Below are 25,671 nucleotides of genomic sequence, written 5' to 3'. Positions count from 1 at the left end.
TATTTATATAGTTTATAGTAAGTACAGAGACAAGAGATTACAAGCAAAACAGAGGGGATGCTGTTTACCTTTCATGCAGTCAACCTGAGTTTGATCCCCAGCATCCCATTATGGTCCCCTGAGCCTGCCAGGAGTGATTTCTGAGCTCAGAGCCAGGAGTAAACCTTGAGTGTCATTGGGTATGGCCCAAAAACAAAACAAAAGAAACAAATAGGGGGCCGGGCGGTGGCGCTAAAGGTAAGGTGCCTGCCTTGCCTGCGCTAGCCTTGGACGGACCACGGTTCGATCCCCCAGTGTCCCATATGGTCCCCCGAGCCAGGAGCAACTTCTGAGCACATAGCCAGGAGTAACCCCTGAGCGTTACCGGGTGTGGCCCAAAAAAAAAAAAAAAAGAAACAAATAAGCAAAACTCAAAGATTCCAGTTACACCATTATAATTAATACATCAACAAAAACTAGTAAGATAAACAATCAAAATTTGAATTCTCTTTTGAACATTATATCATAAAACTTAGCATTCTTAGACAGTTTGGAGTCTTTTGAGATTTGGCACTATTCAAATGCTTTCAGGCACTAATTTATTTGATTATTATTTTTTTAATATTTTTATTTAAGCACCATGATTACAAACATGCTTGTAGTTGAGTTCAGTTATAGAAAAGAACAGCCCCCTTTCACCAGTGCAACTTTCTACCACCAATGCCCCCATCTCCCTCTTCCCCTACCCCCTGCCTATATTTTAGATAATCATTCTATTTCTCTCACTCATTAACATTGTCACGATCATTATTAGTGTAGTTATTTCTCTAACTGCACTCACCACTCTTTGTGATAAGCTTTATATCATGGGCTGGTCCTTCCAGACCTCATCTCTATTGTATCTGGGTATTATTACAATAATGTCTTTTATTTTTCTTAAATCCAACAGATTAGTGAGACTATTCTGCATCTATCTCTCTCCCTCTGACTTATTTCACTCAGCATAATAGATTCCATGTTCATCATTTATAAAAAATAAAGTAGTAATAAATATAAATATTTTTCATATTTCTCTACAAGAGAATTCTTAATCTAATGAGTATTTAATTTAACCTAATGAGATTTAATTCACTGACTTAAATTTAGAATACCAAATGCTGTACTTCCCCAAGCAAATATGGGAATAAGAAAAGTCTTCTTTATTTCTTTTCTATATTACTGTTAATAAGCCTGGAATTTCATTAGTTGGGATTATAAGGGGAGGAAGAGATGGTAATATAAGACCAGAGTTTCATTTAAACAGAATTAGAGAGTAAATTGAAGAGGATTTTATTACAAAATGGCAGTTTCCTTCTACAGAAGAGAATAGAAAATAAAAAACGTTTCATAAAATGTAAATTAGATCATGAATTTATTTTAGTACTTTTGGTTTAACGTATTTTGTCTGTATGTTGACAAATGATTTCCATCTCTTTCTAGGTAAGCTTTATTTTGGGTTTTTGTTTTTTCTAGTGATACCTTCTGCACCCATCATTTTGAGGGCTGAAGATTTAAATACTACAGTGCCCAAAACAGTCATTCATTGGTCTAGTCAATCCACAATGAAAAAGATTTCTTGCGAAATGAGATACAAGGCCACAAAGAACCACACTTGGACAGTAAGTTCACTTTCACTGTTCTCGAGCATGTGAGTGAAAGAGAAGCCAACCGGTCCGGCGGACTCACTGTTTTCTGTTCTGATCTGATATTTCGTGTGAGATTCAAACCACACTCAACTGAACCATAGGCCTATGAGCTGAAAGTTGTTTCCTGAAAAGATTCTCTCCCCATTTATAAACTGCTGGGTGATGAGGACTTCCCATGGTGAGGAATTCGGTTATTTGACTCCTTGAAACCCAGTGCCTCCCTAAGGAATGTTGCTACCAATGAAAACTAAGGATTCAAGACTGAAATTTAATAAGCTTAGAGGATTTAAAAAAAAAATCTGATAAAAAGAAGAGCTTCCGGAAAAACAAAGGTTTAAAAAAAAAAAGACAGACTAGGACCGAAGGCTAGAACAGACAGTAAGGCATTTGCTTTGCATGTACTTCTTTCTCTCTGCCATGGCTCGAGTTTGAATCTCTAGTACCTCATAGCTATACATATTTCCCCTGAACAGTGCTAGGTCATTCCTGAACTTAGAGCAGGAATTGCCTCTGATTCACTGTGACTGGAATCTAAAAAACAAAAGGGGGTGGAAATTAGGGTGTAGAGATAGGACAGTGAGTAAGATGCTTGATTTACATGCACCTGAGCCAGGTTTGATCCCTGGCACTACATATGGCCCTTTTCTCTCACTACCTCCCACTCCAGTGCCATCAGGGGTCACTCCTGATCATGGAGCCAAGAAGAGCCTCTGAGCTCCACCAACTATAATCCAAAACCAAAAACAAATATATATGATTTGTTATTAATAAAGTCTTAGATGAACAAGAGCTAAAATGAAAGTAATGTTTCTTCAATCCTGGGTCGGAGAGATAGCATGGAGGTAGGGCATTTGCTTGCGTGCAGAAGGATGGTGGTTCCAATCCTGGCATTCCATAAAGTCCCCCAAGCCTGCCAGGAGCGATTTCTGAGCATAGAGCCAGGAGTAACCCCTGAGTGCTGTCGGGTATGACCCAAAAGCCAAAAAAAAAAAAATTCTAACTAAAAATCAGTCACCAAGTACCTCATAGACACATGGCTGAGTAATAAAATCATACCAATGACCATATTTGTGAATATTTAAGAATTCAGTAAGGGGGGACTGAAGAGATAGCACAGCCATAAGGGCATTTGCCTTGCATGTGGCTGACCCAGGAGGGACCAGATTAGATTCCCGACATCTTATATGGTCCCCCTGCCTGCCATAGGTGATTTATGAGTGCAGAGTCAGGAGTAACCCCTGGGTGTGACCCAAAAACCAATCAATCAATCATTCAAGTTTAAAAAAAATAGAATTCGGGGCTGGCGCGGTGGCGCTAGAGGTAAGGTTTCTGCCTTGCCAGCGCTAGCCTAGGACGGACCGCGGTTCGATCCCCCAACTCCCATATGGTCCCCCAAGCCAGGAACGACTTCTGAGCGCATAGCCAGGAGTAACCCCTGAGCGTCACCGGGTGTGGCCCAAAACAAACAAACAATAAAGAAGAATTCAGTAAGGCCTGGGGAGAGCTCGAAGGAATAGAGCACATCTTTGCACATAGAAGGCCCAAATCTGAGCTGGATTGTTAGCGCCCATAATCCCCCAAGCACTGGCAGTAGTGGTATCCAAATACTAGCTGATTGTGGCCCCAACGTTTAAAAATAAAAACAAAACAACAGATTTTACTGGGTTGGATAATGCCAACATGAAACTCCCTTAGTTGCCATACAGAAGAGGAAATAAAAATGTTCTAAAATGTTTCTATATTTTATAAAATATATACATTTGAAATATAATTTTTATAAAACTCGTAAAATTACTTTATAAAAATGTAAAACATGTTAATATAATGTTATAAAATGCTATAAAAACGTTAGGATGGTGATTGCAACCTTTTGACACCACAGACCAGCAAACTAGTTGAAAACCAGCAGTTTAGAAGATAGAAGGGGCTTTTATGATGAGAATCTCTGTGGAGGTTTTCAGAATCCTGAAACTTTCTGATGAAAACCCACGTTCTCTGCTCCCTCTGGTGGTGCTTAATCCGGCAGGCACCAGGAGACTACTTAGAGGTAAACCGGAGACCAGCTTTCAAGCTTTTTCCTTTAGCAGAAGCAAAAGAGAGAAGAAAAGGAAGGCAAAAATATTTCCTCGCTCCTTTCATCCTCAAAGTCATCACCTGGGGCCGGAGGGGTCTAAAATGAGGAGCTGAGTAATGAAAAATGAAATCATGAAGTTTGCTTATACATGAATGAACATGGAGATTAGTATGCTGAGTGAAATGAGTCTGAAGGAGAAGGATAAACATAAAATAATCTCCCTCATTTGTGGGTTCTAAGAAAAATAAAAAGGCAATCTGGTAATACTATCCAGAGACAATAGTGATGAGGAACAGGAGGACCAGTCCATGGTAGGAAGTTTGCCACAAAGAACAGTGAGTTTAGTTAGAGTAGAGAAAGGTTTGTCATATTATTATCTGATCATTCTAGACAAGAACTGGGTGCTGAAAGGGGATAAAGTGACATACATGGTACCCTTTAATTAATGATAGTGCAAACCACAGTGAGGGAAGAGAGAGAGAGAGAGAGAGAGAGAGAGAGAGAGAGAGAGAGAGAGAGAGAGAGAGAGAGAGAGAGAGAGAGAGGCAGGCAAAATGGCTGCCCTAGAGATAGGCAGGGTGGGGGGTGATGAAAGGGGAACAGGAGATATTAGTGGTGGGAAAAGTTCACTGGTGAAAGGTGAACTTCACACCCACGGGTGCTCAGGGTTTACTCCTGGCTCTGTGCTTAGCAATCACTCCTGATGGTGCATAGGAAGATTAGAGGTGCTATTGGGGATCAAACTGGAGTCAGTCACATGCAAGGCAAGTGCCTTAGATCCCGTACCATCTTTTAGGGCCCAGGACCTTTTCTTTTTGTGCTTTAAGGTCCTTTGAGGGGTGTTCTTTGTGTTGCCAGGTAGAATGAAAATAATTAAATCTAGTTCCAATCTGAGCCTCAGATTGAGGCCTCTAGATTGAGGCCACTAAAGTGAGGCCTCTCCTAGGCTTTGCATCATCAGTCCGAGCTGAAGGATATTGCTGACTTCAGAAGAGCAAATGGTGGCAGCAAAGCCCAAGGCCCAGAGCACACAATCCAGTGTTCAAACACACAAATCCAGTGTTCAAATCCAGTGCTGACTCCACTTGTTTCTAGATATGAAATCTTGGCCAAATTCTTTCTTCTTTTGTCTGGATTTTATTCGTCCTGTGCCTGAAAGAGGAGTGAGAGATGGTTGTGGGGCTCAACTAGTAATGCCAGTAGCCAGCACAGAGTTCAGATTGGAAGTCATGGCCAATGCATGGGCTCTTATTGTCATGTTTCAACTATTAAATCTCCAGGGTTGTCACATGAGCAAATAGCTCATCCAAAAATCAAAATCAGTGGGTTGAACTTATCTTCCAGCTGCTTTTTAAATCTGATTTTGGTGTGGGGATGCTCCCAAGTGTGCCCAGGGGAGTTGAGGGGAGGCCACACCTAGCAATTTTCCGTCCAATGAGCCAGATGACAGGAGAAATCTAGGGCCTGAGAGACTTTGGTATTTTTTAGGTCCCCCAGCAATAGCTCAGGGAACAAACATTGTGATGATCTAAATATATTTGGTGCATCTAAGACAAGCACCCTAATTCCTGTGTATTTTCCTCTTCAGCTCCTCCAGCTACTTTCTAACTGGTGCTCAAGGGAATTCAGGGGTCCCACAAGGCAGAGATCGAATGATATGATGAGAAAAAGCACGTCTGTTCTGTTACCTTCATGCACTGTCTACCAGACACCCAAAACTTGTATCAAATGTGCTCCAAGTATTCACCTTATTTCATTATGGTAGAAATAATACTGGTAGTCCTTCCAGACAATTCTTCCTATTTTGGAATTCTGGCTGCACTTGATGGTATTTCTCTCTTCAAAAGAACTTATCAACCCAGAGGCAAGACATACACGGACGAGGAAATAGCAAACTCTCTTCCTAGAGAAGCTAATAATGAACTTTATTGTGGTTCATTGTAACTGTTGTTTTGAATCAATCAGTGGTGCATGGTGACTACTTATTCCCAGCTCTATGGTCAAGAAACCATCCTGTGCCAGGGCTAAAACCCTGCCCCCCCCATGCGAAATTTGCTTTCTGTTTTTTGAACTATTTCTCCAGCCCCGAAAAAAAAACAACAACTTTCAGTACAAGTATCTCTTTAATCCCAGGAAGTCCCAAAGACAAAATATAATAGAGGTCATGATAGGTCAGACTTAGGGAAACTCTGGTTGGAATCCCCTTTGTGTAGGGGAAGGGACACTCTCAGCAGTGCTCAGGAGGTCCAGGGTCAATGTGAGGGCCTGAAGATATGATGCTGCTCAGGTAGTGTGATAACAGAGATTACCTGGATCCCCAATACATCCCCAGTAATACTTAGGGCCTACCAGGGCCACATCAGTGAAGCTGTAAGATCATGTGAGACGGAATGGCAGACCAGGCTGGGTACATGCTACTACAGTACTATCTCCATGGCCCTAAATAAAATCTTTTTTTTTTTTTGGCATAATTATGACTCACTGTATTTCTTGCTAATTTACATCATCTAATTGGTATGAGGTCTACTGTACAAAAACAACATTTTAGAATTGGAGAGATAGTCAAGAAGTTAATGTAGTTGCATAGCACACAGCCAAGACTGTTTTGATCTCCACAACCACAGATATATTCCCCCAAACCACTATGACTTATATCTGAGCACAATGTAGGAAAAAGCCTAAAATATCAGTAACAGTATCTGGGTATGGCCACCCAAACCAAAACAAATATATTTTTAAAAAAAACCATAAAATTGCAATTAGACATCTAAGAAAGATGTATATTAAGGTAGTACCAACTAAGTGGAATGAAAAATAATTAATTAAAACATTTTTATTTTTATGTTTATTGACAAATAATTTTTCATTTCATTTCACCAGAGTCTTCTCCCAAACATAGTTTGGTGAACTTTGGCGATTCACTATATTGCCTGGGTTTAAAGATTTCTGCTTATTTTGAGGGTTTAACAGAGAAACTCTCATTGAAAGTGAGGTCTTGCTGCTTCTTTTTATATCTTGATAGGTTTAACTTTCTCTTTCATGGGTAGAGTAGAAACCATTTCCTCCCCATGGCTATATAAATACATTTCTAGATGTATTTTACATTTACTGTTGAATCATACTTCACTTTTATTTCAGTACTTCACATACTGAAACTAAACATATTAAAGGTTTCATGAAAATGTCCTTTTTTCCCCTCTCCCAACTGAACAAACTAGTTTAGGTATCATTCTTTACATATTTTATAGGTAGCAGTTGTACTCCTAAAAAAGGTTGTGTAAGTTGATTTCTCAGCTCATATATGCTTATCTGCCACTGAATTTTTTATAATTTCTCATCCTTCAATATTTTGTTTAATTAATACATATGGTCTTATAGAAGCTGCATAAATATGAAAAAGGGGCCAATTTAGTAGCTTAGCTTTGGAGTACTTTTTGCTAAAATTCACCATTAGCATATACAATTGTTTCATTAGTCATTAAATTATTGATACAAAAGTCTAATGGCAGAGAGAAAGAGATATTAGGAGAAAGAGGAAAGATTATTACTCCCTCTTCTTCTTCGACTCCATTAAAATCAACTATCTAAAATTGAAGACCAGAATACATTTTGAACTTCTTTGAGATTTAGAAGCTTAGGTCTTAGACAAAAAACAACGTATGGCGGGAGAGATAGCACAGCGGTAAGGCATTTGCCTTGTGGAAGGTTGCTGGTTCAAATCTCAGCATCCCATATGGTCCCCCAAGCCTGCCAGGGACAATATCTGAGCGTAGAGCCAGAAGTAACCCCTGAGCATTGCCGGGTGTGACCCAAAATCCAAAAAAAAAAAAAAAAAAAAAAGAGAGAAGAAAATAAAAAAAGAAAATAGTAAAAAACAACGTATGTTTCCCTTTTATTCATTTATTCTTGGCTCTGTGGTGCTCAGTGGCTAATCCCAGTGCTATATGTTGGTTTTTTTCCTGAGTTACTCAGGAAACCATGTAGTGCCTGGGATCAAAATAGGCCTTCTGCATGCACTCAGACCTTTGAACCATCTCTCCAATCTATGTTTTGTTTTGTATATTAAGTAAAATGTATTTAAAAATGGATGCCATGTTTTCAACAAAGGACTTCTCCTTCTACCTGTGATACTTTCCCCCCCCCCCCCCCATGGACTAGCAAAAGACCTGGGACCAGAGAGATGGCTCAAAGGGATGAGCACAGACATTGTATGTGGGAGACCTGGATTCAATTCCCAGTACCACAAATCCCCCAGCATCACCAGGAATGGTCCCCAAGCACCAAGGCAAGAGTGGCCTTTGAACACTGATCCCTTGTCTAAATAAATGATGCTTAAAACAAAGCCCCATTCCACCTAAATGTCCCAGAGTCTAGAAGAGCCTAGAACATAATTGGTGATCCAGATATTTTTCCATTGATTAGAATAACTACTCTATTTATTTATTGGAGGGGGGATTACCTAATAGTGCTCAGAAACCAAGGCACTACATAATACCAACTATCCTTGAACTGACTCTTTGGGCTTCATGGTTCAGTGCTAGACTGGCTGGCAGTGATGGGACCAGGACCAGCCATGTAGTGGCTGCCATGCTGTGCACTGCATCAGAGCCATGCATTGGTGAGAATCAAACTCGGAAACTCCCATTGTCAGGCCTGCTCTCCATCTTCAGAGTCATTTTCTTGGGCCCCAGCGACTCTTTCCAAGGCATGTTCTGTTCTTTCACTAAGGTCGCTGATTTATCCATTCCAGGTTAAGGAATTTGACACCAATTTTTCGTACATGCAACAATCAGAATTCTACTTGGAGCCCAATATGAAGTATGTGTTTCAGATGAGATGTCAAGAAACAGGAAAAAGGTACTGGCAGGCCTGGAGCTCACCCTTTTTTTATAACACTCCTGAAAGAGGTGAGTGCATTTATATATGTAATCAAATAGGCATTTCCTTCAACCTGTCTCTCTTCATAGTGATATTTACATATCTCTAGATATATATTACACACCTTTATATTTATCTGTTTGTCTATCTATGCACTCACTTTATTTTCTCCTTCTACCATGATTGTCAAAATAATTCCAAAGCAGGTGGTAACACTTAAAATGTCATTTTGCTTTGATTTTGTTAAAACCAACTATAATTTATATTATGGTTTTCAGATGTTCCTGAGCATAGAAAACAATGCAAGTACCCTAAAGTGTTTGCTCAGTATTCCTGGGCATATAAATCACCTGTGTGTGTGTTCAACATTTATGTTTACCAGCTCTGTTCACGGGGGCTGGATCCATGAATTTGAGGTTTCTAGGGTGTGGGGCTTCGGGAGTCAAAATTTCTTACAGAAACACTGGATGATAGTGGGGCATATAATTATTTGAAACTTTATTTGAAGGGGCCAAAGGGATAGCACAGAAAGTAGGGCATCTGCCTTGTACATGGCCAGCCCAGGACCAATCTGGGTTTGATCGCTGGCTTCTCATATGGTCCTTGAGCCTGCCAGGAGCATTTCTGAGTGCAGAGCCAGGGATAACCTGTGAGCACTACCAGGTGTGGCTCAAAAAAACAAAAAGAAAAAAAAAAAGAAAAAGAGAAAGAAACTTTATTTGAAAACCAGTGTTGAGAATGCCATCAGGGGCTGGAGTGGTGGTGCAAGTGGTAGGGCAGTTGCCTTGCATGCAGCTCACCTAGAACAAACCACGGTTTGATCCCCCAGCATTCCATATGGTCCCCCAAACCAGGAGTGATTTCTGAGTGCATAGCCAGTAGTAACTTCTGAGCATCACCAGGTGTGGCCCCCAAACCAAATAAATAAATAAAAAAGAATGCCATCAAATTCTATAGGCCTCTCTGATCAGATATATTCTAAAGAGTCAATAGCTAATCATATAAAAATATTCAATTGTCAACTGTATACAATGTGATCAGGAAAACATTAACACATGGAATGATTTCTCTTCTCAATAACTAAACTGTGAAAAATACCTTCAGGGATTTTATTTAATATCTAATCTTAATATTATTAGTTCAGACATGCAACAGTCAGAATATCCATTTACGCATCATATAATCCTTTACACATAAAAGTTAGTTGTCAGTGGACTTTGCCAGCATGGAGAGGGAACAGGAGGAGACATGGCTGGAAAAGTTAAGACGCAGGGCAAGCTAAGGATAGCATGCGTAAATGGTTAAGATTGACCACACATGTGGTGGATAGGGCATGAATAAAGCTGGTACTTCCTGAAAAAAAAAAAGTTAGTTGTCAGTAACAAAATGCATCAATCATGATTTTCATACATATTTCATAGCACCATTAATCTGAAGCTGTCTGACCATGGTAGGTAATTTATAAACTTCTCCTTAACTAAAAGACTAAGTTTTGGTGACAGTAAGAATAGGGCCTGGAGTGACAGTACAGTGGGGAAAGTGCTTGCCTTGTATGCAGCTGTTCAACGCTTGTTCAATGCTCAGCACCCCAGGACCACCAGGTTCCCTCATGACCACCAGAAGTGATTCCTGAGCTTAGAATCTACAGTAATACTTGAGCACCACCTGTTGTGGCCCCAAAACAAACCAATCACCATCATCACCACCACCAACAACAAAATAAAACAAGTTACAATGGTATTAGTGTCATCTTCATTATAATTTAACATCTTCGAATTAGGTTCTATGTTTTCAAAGCACTTTACAAACATTAAATATTCGTGGCCGCCAAGTTAAAGTATTTTCCAGCATATAAGACGACTTTTGAAACAAAAAAATGTCAACCGATAATCAGGGGTCGTCTTATACGCCAAGTATATCCCGAAAAATGTTTCAATATGCTGCTAAACGAAAATTGTCTGAATATTTCCACAAAACAAATTTTCCAACTCGATCCTGCGCCAATCACTGCAAGGCTGCTCGGACGCCTCTCTAACTCAGCCAATCCAAGCAGGCTTTTTATGCATGCAAACTAGACAATGTTCTGAACCCGAATCTACACTGTCAAAAGCCTGCTCAGATGGGCCAGAATCAGAGAGGAAGTCTATGACAGTAGAACCTTTGACCCTTTGCTGTTGTGATTGGCTCACTGTGGTACATACAGTTGCAGCACAGGAACGTTCTGTCTGATACAGCGAATATAGGCCTAAACCTATGTTTTAACTGCAAAATTAGGGGATCGTCTTATACGCCCGGTCGTCTTATAAGCCGGCAAATACGGTAAGTAACTGCTTCCATATGTGGGAAAGTTGGAGCCCCCTAATGTCCAAATCTTAAACATATATTATTAACCTATAGTAATTTATGTTTAATTAAATTTAATGTGCTTAATTTAAATACAAATATAAATTAAATAAATATGTTTAATTTAATTTAAATATGTTAATTTGTAATGTGTTTAATTCAATATAATAATGTTGTATATTATGAATCACCCATTATTATTTTCTAAATTATAGTTTTTAAATTAAAGTATTTTGAATTAAATCTATAATTGCAGAATTATTCGAAATTTTACATTTTGTATCAGCTAAAATTTAGTTGCTAGAAGTCATGAGATAGATAATACAGTAGTTACACTCCCCTCCACCACACTGTGCCCCCAACATCAAAGGCACTTGTTTTTTGTTTAAAAAAAATAGTGCTAATAGAGCCATTTTATAATTTTTGTTTTGTTTGGGTACCAATCCAGGCAATGTTCAGGGATAACTCCTGGCTCTACACTAAGGAATTACTCCTGGCCAGCTAAGGGAACTATATGGAATGCCTGGATAGAACCCATGCCAGCTGGATTCGATAGGGCAAGTGCTCTATGGCTCTGGACCTTTGTACTACTTTTTTCAATGTATTTCTTCTCGTCTGTTAGTAAAATATTTGCAAGTTTATTGTTACATAAATTGCAAGAGACTGTTCTCTATTAATAAATCTAATGTTATATTTTTCAGAGCACACATATTTTTTCAATTATTGGTTCTGATGTAGATACCTTTTTATATTCTGGTTTTCTACAGACTATATACCTTATTGAATTTTAAAATCAATTTAACATCTGTAAAGCATTCCAGATTATGATATAGACAAACTTAATCACCACTTACCTATTTATATAAGAACTAGGGTATTTTATGGGTTTCTATTATCAATAAACTATCTTAAATAGCTTTTAAATAAATTCTCTCTATGTGGCTAGGTCTGGTTGGATTTCAAAATAAACACATTTTAAAGAGATAAACACATTTTAATGTGCTTGATACAAATTCCAAATTGCTTCAACTTCTTTTTTACTCACAACAGTTGTTCATAAAATATTTGGTGACTCCCATACACTAGCACTCACTAGGTATTCCACAAAACTTGAGTGAACAAAGAAAACAAATACCCCCTAATTCTAAAGAATTAGAAAAATAAAATCAGAAATAAATAAAAATAAAATTAGAAAAATAAAATTCTAAAGAATTAGAAAAATAAAATGTCAGTAAAAATAAAAGAGCAACAAAAGAATAAATGACATAAATAAAGACATACATAAAATCAGTATCAACCTCACAAATAAAGTTTGAATTGTTTTGCAATTTAAAAAATAAAACTGGGCTGGAGAGATAGCATAGGGGTAGGACATTTGCCTTGCACGCAGCCAATCCAGGACCAATGGTGGTTCAAATCCCAGCATCCCATATGGTCCCTTGTGCCTGCCAAGAACAATTTCAGAGTGAAGAGCCAGGAGTAAACCCCTGAGCACCACCGGTTGTGACCCAAAAACGAACAAACAAACAAAATAAAATACAATAAAAACAAAAATAAATAAAATAAAATAAAAATCTAAACTGCTAGGGTCCAGAATCAAAGGATGAGACTACACAACTGGAATAAAGTTTAATACTTTAATCTGTCTGCCATAAAGGCCCCCACATTGGCCAACTAGGGCCATTTCCAGAAGGAGATATAGGGAAAGGATAAAGGTAGGTTCCAGCTTTCTGATGTTCTTTAAAATGATTGGCTATTGTCTAGGGGTACCTTTCTATTGTTCCTAGTCCTTCTCTAATAGGTTACCTGGTATGGCCAGGTAGTTTGGAGCGGTGTCTGTGGAAATAGGCTTGTGAAGACCTATGAGATGTGGTTCTTACAAAATGGCATTTCTTCCTGCTCAGAACCTGAGAAGCCTGCCATGTGGCCTTTACAAAATGGCGTCTCTCCTTAGTCAGAACTCAGGTCCCAACAGAAAACACATTATTTCTGTAATGTTTTGGTTTACCATCTTGCTGATAATGAGAATTCTTGTCAGTTCTTGTGGTGCCAGCAATTAAAGGCTTATTTATGGGTAAAACAATGCAACAAAGACTTCCCTTCTTTAACTAAGAACCTTCCTGGTTTTGTCTCTAAGATCTTTCTGACTTGAGTCATCTCAAAAATGTTTCCAAAAGTTTGATCCAGATAGCATCACAGGGTTAATCATGATATTGGTGTAACTGTTCCTGAAAGGCCCCAGCACCTTATGTTTACTCACCAGTGCTGGCCCTGAAGTTTTTCTAAACTAAGAAATAAGACAAGAGATAAGATAAAAGAGATGGAACAGCAGGTAGGGAGCTTTCTTGCATACAGTTGACATTGTTCCCTATCACCCCATATGGTCCCTTCATCAGGAATGGTCCCTGAGACAGAGCCAAGAGTAAGCCCTGAGCACTGCTGGGTGCTACAACCCCACCATCCCTACCACCAAAGACAAAAACTTGGTCTTCAAATGTAACTATATTAATTTATTTATGATAAGGGTTAAATGACTTATTAGGCTCGCTTCTTTCCTTTCCTTACTTTACTAGTCAGAGAAATAGCTCAAGGGACTGAGAACACCCTTGCATGGAATAGACTTGGGTTCGAGTCCTAGTACCACATGGTCTTCAAACACTGCTGGGAGTGACTTCTGAGCATAGAATTTGGGATAGTCCTATGCTCAGAAACAAACAAAACATATTTACTTTAATGGAAAATAAAGTCTTCTTTAAAATTTTTATTTTTAAAAAATTTAAGGTGATAGTGGTGGTAAGAAATCCATCTCACTAGCTTTCAAAAACATGCAGGAGAAGACATTTTCAGAGTGACACTCCCAGTTTTCTCTCTGATCCAATAACTAGAGACTTTTTAAGTGCATGTATTGGGGTGACTTCAGGCAGCAAACACTAAGTGCTAACATGATCTTCTGTGCTGGGTATGACAATAAATGATTACATGTGAATTATTCTTTATTCCTGACTTCAACCCCTTTATCAAAGATGTCTCCTTGTTATGATTGTGCAGAGGGAGAAGATGAAACAGGGAAGATGAAGAGCTTTGGCTAAATGTTACAAAATTGGTCAGAGGGACAGACTGGGCCTAATTCAGAGTGGGGCTTCAGTATTCAACCAACAGCTCTGTAAGTCTCCTTCCAAGGGGTGAAGGAAGATCCTTCTTGAACATCTACTTGGGCCCCTAAGCCAGAGCCCTTTTTTTTTGTTTGTTTGTTTTGGTTTGGTTTTTGAGCCACACCCAGCGGTGCTCAGGGGTTACTCCTGGCAGGCATGGGGACCATATGGGACACCGGGATTTGAACCAACCACCTTTGGTCCTGGATCGGCTGCTTGCAAAGCAAATGTTACTGTGCTATCTCTCCGGGCCCAGCCAGAGCCCTTTTACCCCAGACCTACTACTACTAGAATCAGGTCAACCCCAGAGCTCATGGTCTGCAGTGTTGCTTGTGGACAAGTGCTCATGTGAGAAAAGAGGGAACCTCAAAAGGCTTGAAGTCATTTCTACTGTAAAGACAAGATGTGTCCAGGGTTGGGTAAAGGTGTTGAGAATGGAAACAGGCAGCCAGGAATCCTGGGGGTGTAAGACAGCATGACATGAGGAGCGAGTCTAAAGTCACCTTTTCTGAGACAGGATTGAGCAGGACCACTTCAGTGTATGTTTTTCCAGCAGCCCCTGGTGAACTAAAGTATCCAGAAAGTAGAACTTTCAGTGAGAAGGGCATTTGCCTTGCCTGTGGCTGACCTGGGTTTTTATCCCTGGCATCCCATATAGATCCCTAAGCCGGTCAGGAGTGATTTCTGAGCTCGGTACCAGGAGTAACACCTGAGCTTTGCCAGGTATGGCCCCCAAACAAACAAACAAACAAACAAACAACAACAAAAGAAAGTAGAGCTTAAACGCACTTGTGCACTGGGAGCTGGAGAGTATAAAAGCCAATGCACTTGCCCTGCATGCAACGACCTGGGCAAGGCATATGATTTTTCCCAAGAACCACCAGAGGTCACTCCTGAGCACAAGGCTAGTAATAGTCCTTGAGCACTGGCATAGGTGACTCTATCCCAAGAAAGAAATATTTGCATACTGACTTAAAATAAATTTCTAGGATGGATGAATGGATGGGTGGGTGGGTGGATTGATAGATATATTGATTGATTCCTGGTTAGAAGAGGAAGTTTCTGGCTAGGGAGGTGGCTCAAATGTTATGTGAGACCCTGGGTTTACTCCCTGGTACTGTATGTCCTCCCTGCATGGGGCTTGAGGAGTGTCCCTGATGGTCTCTAAGCACCACCAATTGTGGCCTTCACAATGGTCAACAACTACTGAACCCTCTTAAAGACCCTGTTATAGGCCAATAGTGCTGCTCTGTAATTCCTAAAATGGGGACAAAAGAAATAAAATGAGCCAACATCTTGGTACAAGCACTTTGAGATAAACTATTACTATTTTTTGCATATGTAAACAAGCACAAATTTTTCCCTTGATTGCAAAATATAGAGATCATTTAAGAAGAAAATGGTACCATGGATTCAAGTCTTGGTAGATTAGTTCTTTTTAGAAAGGGGATCTAAATAATAAAAAGGGAGTTGAAATGGTAACATAGAGTTATTACCAACTTAACTCCTTTCCAATGAAATATTCTTAAACAGACAGTGGAGATATATAGACTTCAACTTGATGACACAGTCTTCTGCCTAATACAACTTATTGCAACTACTTCACTATTTACTGCGAATGGAAAGATTTTTTTGTTTTGTTTGGGGGGGGGTGGTGTCACACCCAGTGACACTCAGGGGTTACTCCTGGCTCTGCACTCTGAAATCACTCCTGGCAGGCTTGGGAGACCATATGGGATGCTGGGAATCAAACCAGGTCTACCCTGGATTGGCCGCATGCAGGGCAAACGCCCTACTAGTAAGCTAGCACTTCAGTTCTGAGAATGAAAAGATTTATGGCAAATGTTTAACAAAGTTGGTGGGCTCTTGTCCCTACTGCATAATTTGTACATAAGTTACTATGCCCAGCTTTTGGTAAACATAATGCCTCATTAAGCAGTAATTGCTCTAAAATTCTTCTCTTTGTTTCATAAAAAGGAACTAGTGCCTGTCATCCACCCTAAACTAGTATCAGAGAGTATTAATAGCCAAATATAGGATGCCTAAGAGACTCACACACTCTATGTGGATGGAACCATGGTCTCCTTTACCTGCGGTCACCATTAATAACAACTTTGAGCTCCATAGTTCAAGTGGGAATTCACATTTTCCATGCTTTATGGAATCCCTGATAGGCTCATAAAAGTTCATTTCTTTTTATTACCACGGAAGGGAAGTGCCAAGTGACAATTGAGCAGCAAAGTGTCATAGCCACAGCCAGAGGCTAGACTCACCATGTGAGCTGAGAACAGGAAATGTGGGCAGAGTGTGGGACTCCTGATTGGCCAAGTTGTTGATATAGTAACACAGTCAGGGAGGCAGAAAAGGGGGGCATGTGGGCCTTCAGCCCTTATCTCTAGAGCTGTCTGCTCACCTCTCAGCGGGCTATCTCAGCCTGCTTCCTAAGTCATTGGCCAACCCCAGTTTCCTGGGGGTGAGCAAGACAGGTGTGTGTCCCCAAAACCATCACATCTCACCTCCCCCACCTGCCTAGATGCTGCCATATTCTAGACAAGAGTTTTCATCTGGGGTTCTGAGAAGTCTGCTGGATGTCTGAACCCTCTGGGGGTGAACAGGCCCCAAATAACTCAGAAAGAGTTCCCAAGGGGAACAGAGCATTTTCTGCTATAGAAATCCAACTCCAGTACACCTGCCTAAGTTTGGTCCCTAAATGGCCCAATGCCAAGGTGAGCAAGCAGGCGTGGTCACTTTAGATAATGCTTGGATGTACAGAATCCCTCGGTAGCAACGCAAAGGCGTAGGCTCCGTGATCCTGCTAATGATGAGACAGAGGCTAGAGGGGAAATGAGGTAGCATTTCATAAGGACCAATTAACTTGCTACAATTGCTCCTTGCACTGGGAAAATTTCCCAGAACAATCTTATTACTCTTTCTGGGACCATTCTTGAGAGGAAGGCAAGTGGGAACATGGTAGGAAGTCACCCAGTGTTCTGTTCTCATGAAACAGTTGTTGCCTTCTCACCTCCCAGACCACCAGTAAGATTGTCATGAGTTTTCCAAAACATTTAGTGACTCAAAGAGAAGAAATTAGTGTAGCTAAGCATAAGTGACATTCCATAGCTCTGTTATTTGCAACCAGAGATTTCTTCTTCATTCCTCTGGAGATGGACTAGAAGTCTGCAGATTATAAAAGTATAATTACTAAACTAGATTAGACTGTCCAAAATGTTCCTTGAGGCACTCATCATTTTAATTAATTTTTTTCCATTTATTTTGGGTTTGGAAATTGCACATACTGGTAGAACTCAGGGCTTTGAGCACAGAAGTTCCTGGTTCTTTATAGGACCGCCTACACTTGGTGGGGATTGGGGGACTGTATGTGGTGTTGGGGATCCAACCAGACTTGGCCACGTGCAAGGCAAGAACCTTAACCCTAGATTATCTCTCTCAGATCTAGAAAAATCCTCAATTCAGACACAATCTGGACTTAATTTCTTCTTCAGGCACTGACTAAGAATGTACCCAAGTTCTAAAGAACCTAACACCATACTTAGAGCCTTCACAATCTCTTGGACCCACCCAGTCATAGAGAGATGCTAGATTATGCTTTTATCGCTGAGAAAAAAAAGAATTTCTATGTTTTCACCAATTGTCAGAATTTGGGGGGTTAAAATAATACAAATCTGTTGTTTATCACAAGAATTCTGGGAAGGAGAAATCAGAACTCATTCCACTGACTGAAATCAAAGTGTTGGCAGAGAGCTTTCCTTATACTAGAAAATGATTCCTTCTGCTGCTTCTCCAGATTCTAGAAGTTGCTTGTCCTTTATGGCTTATGGTCCAGGTTCCACCTTCCAAGCCAGAGGCAATATTTTCAATCTCCAACTCTGCCACTCTATTCTCCCAACAAAGACTCTTGTAACTTAGTTGGTCTATTAATTAATCTAGGACAATCTGCCAGTCCTGTCCTGCCTCTAACCTAGTTGAAAAAGCCTGGTTCTGGGGTCACTCAAAAATAGCAAATGTGGGACCAGAAAGATAGCATAGAGGTAAGGCATTTACCTTTCATGCAGAAGGACGATGGTTCAAATCCAAGCATCCCATATGGTCCCCTGTGCCTGCCAGGGACAATTTCTGAGCATAGAGCCAGAAGGAACCCCTGAATGCTGCTGGGTGTGACCAAGGGGGGAAAGGCAATGTTCCCAAGGTCTAGAACAAACTTTCTGGGCTATTATCCCTTTGATTTCAAGAACAAGTGCATGATGTTTGAGGATAAGGTTGCATTGCTAAAGAAATCTCTCTCTCTGTCTCTCTGTCTCTCTCTCTGTCTCTCTCTCTCTCTCTCTTCCTACTCTGCCTACCCTTCATTTTGTTAGACACTTAAACCACTAAGAAACTGCCCTTTCTTATATATGACATTTGACTACCTTTTTACTTCACATCTTCATCTGTGTGCTTCATGTCACCTAGAAAGATTCCCTGGTGTCTACTGCCTTTACCCTCCCCTTCCAGTCTGTCCCCTCTGAAGGAATTGCCAGACATGTCTTAAGTCTACTTATTTGCACACCAAGCACACAGCTGAGGAATACAAGCACCAAGATATCACAGCACGCCCTGCTCCTTTCATCAACGAGACTCATCCAGGCAATGAGTCATCTCTAAACTTGTTTTTCCAGGGGTGACAATAATAAGTTCATTCTGAGGTAGCACTTTCTCTATCTTGGATTTTTGGTGCCTGTTTATTATGTCTGGGCCTTGCATCCTGCTTTCTCAACCATTCACACCAGTGTTGAATCTTCACCCTTGGCCCAATGAGACTGAATGTCAACCATAGAGCTAACCTAACCTGACAACCTGGAAGCTTTTGAAAGCTATGAAAGAGTTAGGATTGTTAGGAGAAAGTGATAGAATGAGAAATCAAAAGTGAAATAAACCAATAGATAGGTACATAAATGGTTTTAAAGAGATATAGGTCAAAAAAATCAAACTGAATGCTATTAATCTGGAAAAGATACCCACTGTTTCTTTTACTGTGAAATTTTAATTGAGTATCTAGAACATTCAGGAAGGAAGTTCTAGAAAAAAAAAGTCCCGGTGTCAGCCCTGGTCAGAATTTTTATGATGTAAGTCTTGGTTTGTGTGGTTTTAACACTAGAATTGGCAAGGACAAAAGTAAATAGAGAAATTTTGTAAATGTTCATGCCTTTGGCTCTAATTCTGCTTCCAGAAATCTAATCATAGAAAACATGCAGAGAAATGGAAAGTATATTTATTTATGGATAGTGATATTTATTCCAGTTAATTATAGTAGAAAAATTGGGAAATAATATAAGGTCCAATAATAGCAACATCTTATGTTTATTACACTCTTCATTTGTCTGGTGCTGAGTGCTTGATATGAACTATGGCATCAGGACATCAGGGGTGAAGTACTACTATTATCTCATTTGGCAAATGAAGAAACTGAGTCACAGAGAGGTTAAGCAATTTGCCCAGGGTCGTGCAACTCCTTCAAGTGAAGCCAGGACTTGAAGTGACTTTCTTTTTTTTTTTTTTTTTTTTTGGTTTTTGGGCCACACCTGGTGACGCTCAGGGGTTACTCCTGGCTATGCGCTCAGAAGTTGCTCCTGGCTTGGGGGACCATATGGGACGCCGGGGGATCAAACCGCGGTCCGTCCTAGGCTAGCGCAGGCAAGGCAGGCACCTTACCTCTAGCGCCACCGCCCGGCCCCTTGAAGTGACTTTCTTCTGAATCCAAAGCCAGTGATTGAACCCACCCTACACCAACAATTTCCCAACTGGAGATAGATTGAGTAAGCATGCCACCATGACAAAAATCTCACACTGCCATTAGATTGATGAGTTTAAACAATTTTTTTAACAAAATGATGAAATGGGCAGGATGAAATAGTGAGTTTGAAAATCATATTGAGTAAAGAATATGATGACTCTACTAGGGTACAAACATGCACCTCCAAAAGCTAAACTTTTTTACTAACTTATTTCTAATTGAGATACTCTGATTTATAATATTAATAATGGCCTCTCATGTGCATAATTCCAGCACCACACCCATCATGTGTACCTATATCCCCCAATGACCCCAACACCCCTTCTTATCCCACCCTCCTTCAATTGTGTAAATCAGTTCTTCCATTATGTTGACTTTTTGGAGTGAAGAAAATATATAAAACTGTGTTGTCTTCTCTTTATGCTATTCTTTCCAAGCATTCTATGAGGATGTCTTTCTTGCATAATCAAAGCCAAGAGTTAGTCTTCAGAAGGAAGTACCCTAAAGACAAATCAGTGCAAAGTAGGTTAACCCAAATACACACACTTCATTTTAAAGGGTTGTGGGGTGATGGTCGGTTCAGACCTGGCCAGTTCTCATACCCTATGGTTTCAAGGCAATAATGGCTAAGTCATAGCATGGAAGTGGCAACTTGGAAGGCTGACAGAGCCCTTTATCAAGCAGTTGTGGCATTGAGAGGAATTGCTGGTGGGCCAGTGACTGCAAATGAGCATTTTAGAATTTGACATCAACTTTCATCCATCAACTTCTACTTCCCTGAGCCTGGGAAAGTCACTGATCCTTTTTATAACCCTGTTTTTTTTTAATTCCTAAAATAGAACCAAAACATCTATTGATTACATTGTTGTAAGGATTAAGGGGAGGATTAGACCAAGTCTAGACCATCAATTGGACGCTAGGACAGTTGTGTCTCTGTTTCTGTGGGCTCTCTCTACGTAGTAGGAAAGTAGTATGGTATGGTATCTGGACTAGACTGCCTACAAGCATTTTTTTTGTCTTTCCTTCCCTATGTAGTAGAACAGCTATTTATAATGCATTGATGTTGGGTTATTATAAGAAATCTAGAGGGAGAGCTAAGGAAGAATGAGCAATGAGCAAAGCCATGCAAAAAGATTTCATGAAAATTCTATGCTCTTCTACATAAAGAATTTGGGAGCTTCTGTGGCTCTGATTATTGGTGTGTGTGTGTGGGGGGGGGGTTCTTGAAACAACTTCCTTCCCAGATGCTGAGTGACAACTGCTCAAAACCAACTATTCTTAAAAGAATAACAATCCATTTTGTCGCCTGGTGGATGCAGGGGAAAAGGCTCAAAAGCTAACTTGGCATCATTCCTGAAAGACAAATGGGATGGATTTTTGCTAAAACCAAGCTCCTTTGAGCAGATTTGATTAAATGAGGCTGGTATTTGGTGAATTGAGGCTTATGGTTATGCAATGATTTGAGTTTTGTCCAAGAATACAAAACTTATTTTTTGTTTGAAACTATTCTACGTTGCCTGAGAATGCACTGTCTTCTGGAAAACTAACTTTAGAAATTCATTGTCAGTGTGTGTAAGCTATAGAAAAATTCTGATCAAATTAGAGGTGATTTGGAATTCTAAAGTATATGTGTTGTCTGAGTAACAGGCATAATTTAATGGTATACAGTGGTCTCATTGGGGACAAAAGAGACGAGACCAAATCCATTAAATAAATAATGAAAGTGGCATGTTTCTAGCCAATTAAGTAATGCACTGATAACTGAAGACTATAAAAACATTTTTAGTCATAAAGGCTCTCTGTGTGTATACATCATTATGTTTATACTTTTTATTTGTCAAAAGACCTTGTAAAGCTGTAAAAAGTATTATCAGTCAGGGTCAGAGAGCTAGCACAGCGGTAGGCTGTTTGCCTTGCACACGGCCAACACAGAACAGATGGTGGCTCGAATCGTGGCATCCCATATGGTCCCCCGAGCCTGCCAGGAGCAACTTCTGAGTGAAGAGCCAGGAGTAACCCCTGAGTGCCACCGAGTGTGACCCCCCAAAAACAAAAACAAACAAAAAGTATTATTATGTAGATTACAAAGATAGATTATAATAACTCCTATTATTTCTATTATTTTCCTTTAATTTTTCCTCTTATTTTTTTCTTTGCTATGGAGATGCACCCAGATCATGCTTAGGGCTCACTCCTGGCTCTATGCTTGGAAATCACTCTTGGTAGTACTTGGGGGACCATCTATGGGGCTGTGAATTGAACCCAGGCATGCAGCATGCAAGGCAAGCACCTAACCTCTATATTATCTCTCTGATCCACTGTTTTACCCAATTAAAAAAAATTAAGTTAGTGTTTAGGTACTATGGTAACAATAATGCCAAGTTTCTGATATTGATATACAAAGTTGTGGCTCAGCCTCTTCAGCAAAATGCCCATCAAACTTCCCCCCTTCTACTTCCACTCCAGTCCAACAAACATTCCTTGCCTCCCAGCCTGACTTCAACATTGTTCACTGACAGTTGTGGTCTTGGTGCATTTTGTTACCTCTTTAGCATCATCCATGCACTTGACACCCTCCACTTATTGTTTCTGTGTCACTTGCCAGCAGCCTATCCGCTGTCCTCACCTCTTCCCCCCCCTAATCTGGCACTCAGCTCTGTACTCTGGCACCCAAGTCTTATCAAATCTGTTAAGAATGATTGTAAAATGCGTGTTCTGGCCGCTAGGTGGCGGTAAACTGTGAGGAATTAATTTCTGGCTGCGTTCCAGGGCATCCGCATTTTGTTGTTTCTAGATTTTTCTTTTCCTGTAACAATCTTGTTTAAAAATGGTCTTACTTCAGATAACTGACTCTGTGAAATCACCTCCTGATAATTAAACACCTCTTTTAATGCCTTCAATTTACATGAACATAATAGGTTGATTTGAAACGATGATAACTAAAGACTCTAGAGGAAGATTGCGTTTATTTCTCTATTAGGGCTCATAAAGCCCTCATTAGGTATGAAAATTATTTTTATGTGATGCAAATAAAGACTGAAATTTCACTGCCCTAACCAACTGTAGTTTTTATTTCAGAATTATAAGAAGCAATACAAGTCAATAAGTAACAGGGCCAGGGAGAATAACTCTAGGACTTCAGAGACAACCTAGACCCCCCCTCTTTCCAATTCAATCCCCAATTCAGCTCTGTCCAAACAGCTGGCTATATATCACATGGGGGGTGGTCCTCATTCATCCTGAGCACTATTTGGAGTTTAATGCCCCCCTGCCCCCTGAAAAAGAGATAGCTATACCAAATATTACTTTTAGATAAAAGCATTAATCAAAAATAATAAATGTGAAAGCAAATATAATCCAGCAACCTAAGCTAAAATCTCATAATTTTGACAAATTAAAAAATTGTATTATTCTGGGGGTCAAGGGAGGTGCTAGGGATTGAACCCAGAGCCATATGCATGCAGAGTACGACGTATTCTAAATCTGTAATCGCAGACTGGGTTACACCCTACAGTTAATATTTCTCTTCTTGGGTTGGAATGATAGTACAAGAGGAAGGGTCCTAGCTTTGCAACAACCTGGTTCGAGTTCAATCTCTAGGATTTCTTATAGTCCCCTGAACACTGCCAGGACTAATCTCTGAATGCAGTTAGATGTGACCTCCAAACAAACGAAGTTTCACCTTTGACAATTATAAATCTTAGACCCCTGCTTGCAATCTCCAAGAAAAAAAAAGCTGGGGTCAGAGCAATAGCATAGTGGTACGGCATTTGTCTGGCAAGCGGCCAACCCAGTATCAATGGTGGTTCGAATGCCTGCATACCATATGGTCTCCAGTGCCTGCCAGGAAGGAGTGATTTCTGAGAAGAGTGTCAGGAGTAACCATTGAGTGCCGTTGGGTGTGACCCAAAAACCAAAAAAAAAAAAAAAAAAAAAAAAAGCTGCTAAAAACATGGATTTATTTTAGATGAAGAAAACTGGCTATTGGCCCGTTAGGGCCTTGCCTTGCCCCTCAGCCTTTTGATAGAACCACATTCTTGGGAACAAAGAAAACCTTGGCAAAGCCCAGGGAAGGCAGAAAGAGCTTCTGATCTGTCCCAATACACCCTGAAACATTTTCTTCTCACTGTAGAGAAGCCAGAATAAAAATTTAAAATAAAAAAAGAACTCTGAGCTCCTCTGCTACTTTCATCTTCTAAAAATTCCCTTCCCATTAGTCTTTGAAAACTTCCCTTCAGCAGAGCCTATATAGCCTGGATCCAGATGGGCCTTTTTCAAAAAGTTCCAAAGACCCGGGTCGGCACCTTTTCATTGGAACTCTAAGGCCTGTTCTCAAAGCAGGGGTCACACAGTTTGTCACAGAAGCCTGGTCCATCTCGCAGGCACTTAAGGACAACTTCAAGTGGTCCCCAAAGCAACTCTTTTAAAAGAATTAGAACACCAAAGTCAGAAGGAATGAATCCAGAAGACCTGAAGCTCTTGAGATCCAGTTGCCCAGGGCCATTTTCAGGACTGTTAGTGTCCTTGAAGTCACCTCTGGCAACTCTTCTTGAACTGGAGGGAGGAGAAGAGCCAGGACTCAGTTAGACTAAAAATGAGTCAACTTTCAGTGACTGCTAATCCCAGCCCGGTCAGAAAAAGCTTTAACCTGAAAAGCTGCAACCTGAAGGCTGGGGAGGGAACTCAGGGCAGAGCTAATGGCTTTCCTCAGCCCTCACAGTGTCAGCTCATCAAAATTGGGCTTCTAGAAGGAGTCAAGAAAAATCTGAGCAGTTCTGGATTGTGTAAGGACCAGAAAGACTCAGCAGAGGCTATGAGGTAACTCAGCCCTTTGCTGTTGCTTCTGGAAGGAGAGACCAGTTATGGACCTTATTTTTTTTTTTAGCTCCCTGAAAAGAAGAAACCTCTTTGGTAATATTTATCTAGAAGTTTGATGACATTAGTGGTCACACCTTTGTGAGGTAGTTTTAAGTGTTCTCACAAGTGTTTCCTTTGAGAGTTTTCTCGATTAAGAGGAAAAGATGTACAAGGCAATTAGTGTTGCAAGCTTGAAAAGTTGCTAAGCACAGACAGATGGAAAATAAACTCAGGACTTTTTTGTGGGGGGAGGATGTTGTTTTTTGGTGCATACTCAATAGTGTTCAGGGCTTACTCATGGTTCTGTGCTCAGGGGTTCACTCCTGATGGTACTGGGGGATCATAGGAGGTGCAACCTGATTAAACACAATCGAGGCAAGTGACCCTGTTTCTCTCTCCAACTACTCATTCTTCATAGTATTCAAATGCAAATCATTATGTTCTACACCAGAAACAAAATACTATTACGTGTCAAGTATACTTTACATGATTACGTTATATATTAAGTATGATTATATATGAAATATGATTATATTCCATGGGAGAAATATAGTCAGTTACTATGTATTTTTAAATGGCTTATTACTTATAATTGAGGGTTGGCTTTTTGGGGGGGGGCACACCAGCCACACTCAGGGATTACTCCTGGCTCTGTGCTCAGAACTCTCTCCTGGCAGGCTCAGGGGACGATATGGGATGCAGGGAATTGAACCCAGTTAGTCCCGGGTCTGCCATGTACAAGGCAAACAAACCTAGTGCTGTGCTATCACTCTGGCCTCCTTCTACAGCAAAGGTTTATAAAATTTAATTATAGGGGCCAGAGCAATGGCACAGCAGTAGGGCATTTGCCTTGTATGTGGAGATTGGGGACTAACCAGGTTCAATTCCCCGCATCCCATATGGTCTCTGAGC

General features: G+C 40.3%; 1 protein-coding gene across 1 annotated transcript in view; it reads left to right on the top strand.

The window, feature by feature from the left end:
• IL23R (interleukin 23 receptor) overlaps positions 1 to 25,671 on the top strand; it is a 75,432-nt gene that overhangs the window by 35,040 nt on the left and 14,721 nt on the right. The window contains exons 5-6 of the mRNA XM_049774397.1: positions 1,492 to 1,637; positions 8,489 to 8,645. Coding sequence (XP_049630354.1) covers positions 1,492 to 1,637; positions 8,489 to 8,645 — 303 coding nt within the window. The remainder of the gene's footprint in view (positions 1 to 1,491; positions 1,638 to 8,488; positions 8,646 to 25,671) is intronic.

Source organism: Suncus etruscus, chromosome 6 (assembly GCF_024139225.1).
Source record: "Suncus etruscus isolate mSunEtr1 chromosome 6, mSunEtr1.pri.cur, whole genome shotgun sequence".
Classification (NCBI taxonomy): domain Eukaryota; kingdom Metazoa; phylum Chordata; class Mammalia; order Eulipotyphla; family Soricidae; genus Suncus; species Suncus etruscus.
This window is presented reverse-complemented; position numbering and strand designations above follow the sequence as displayed.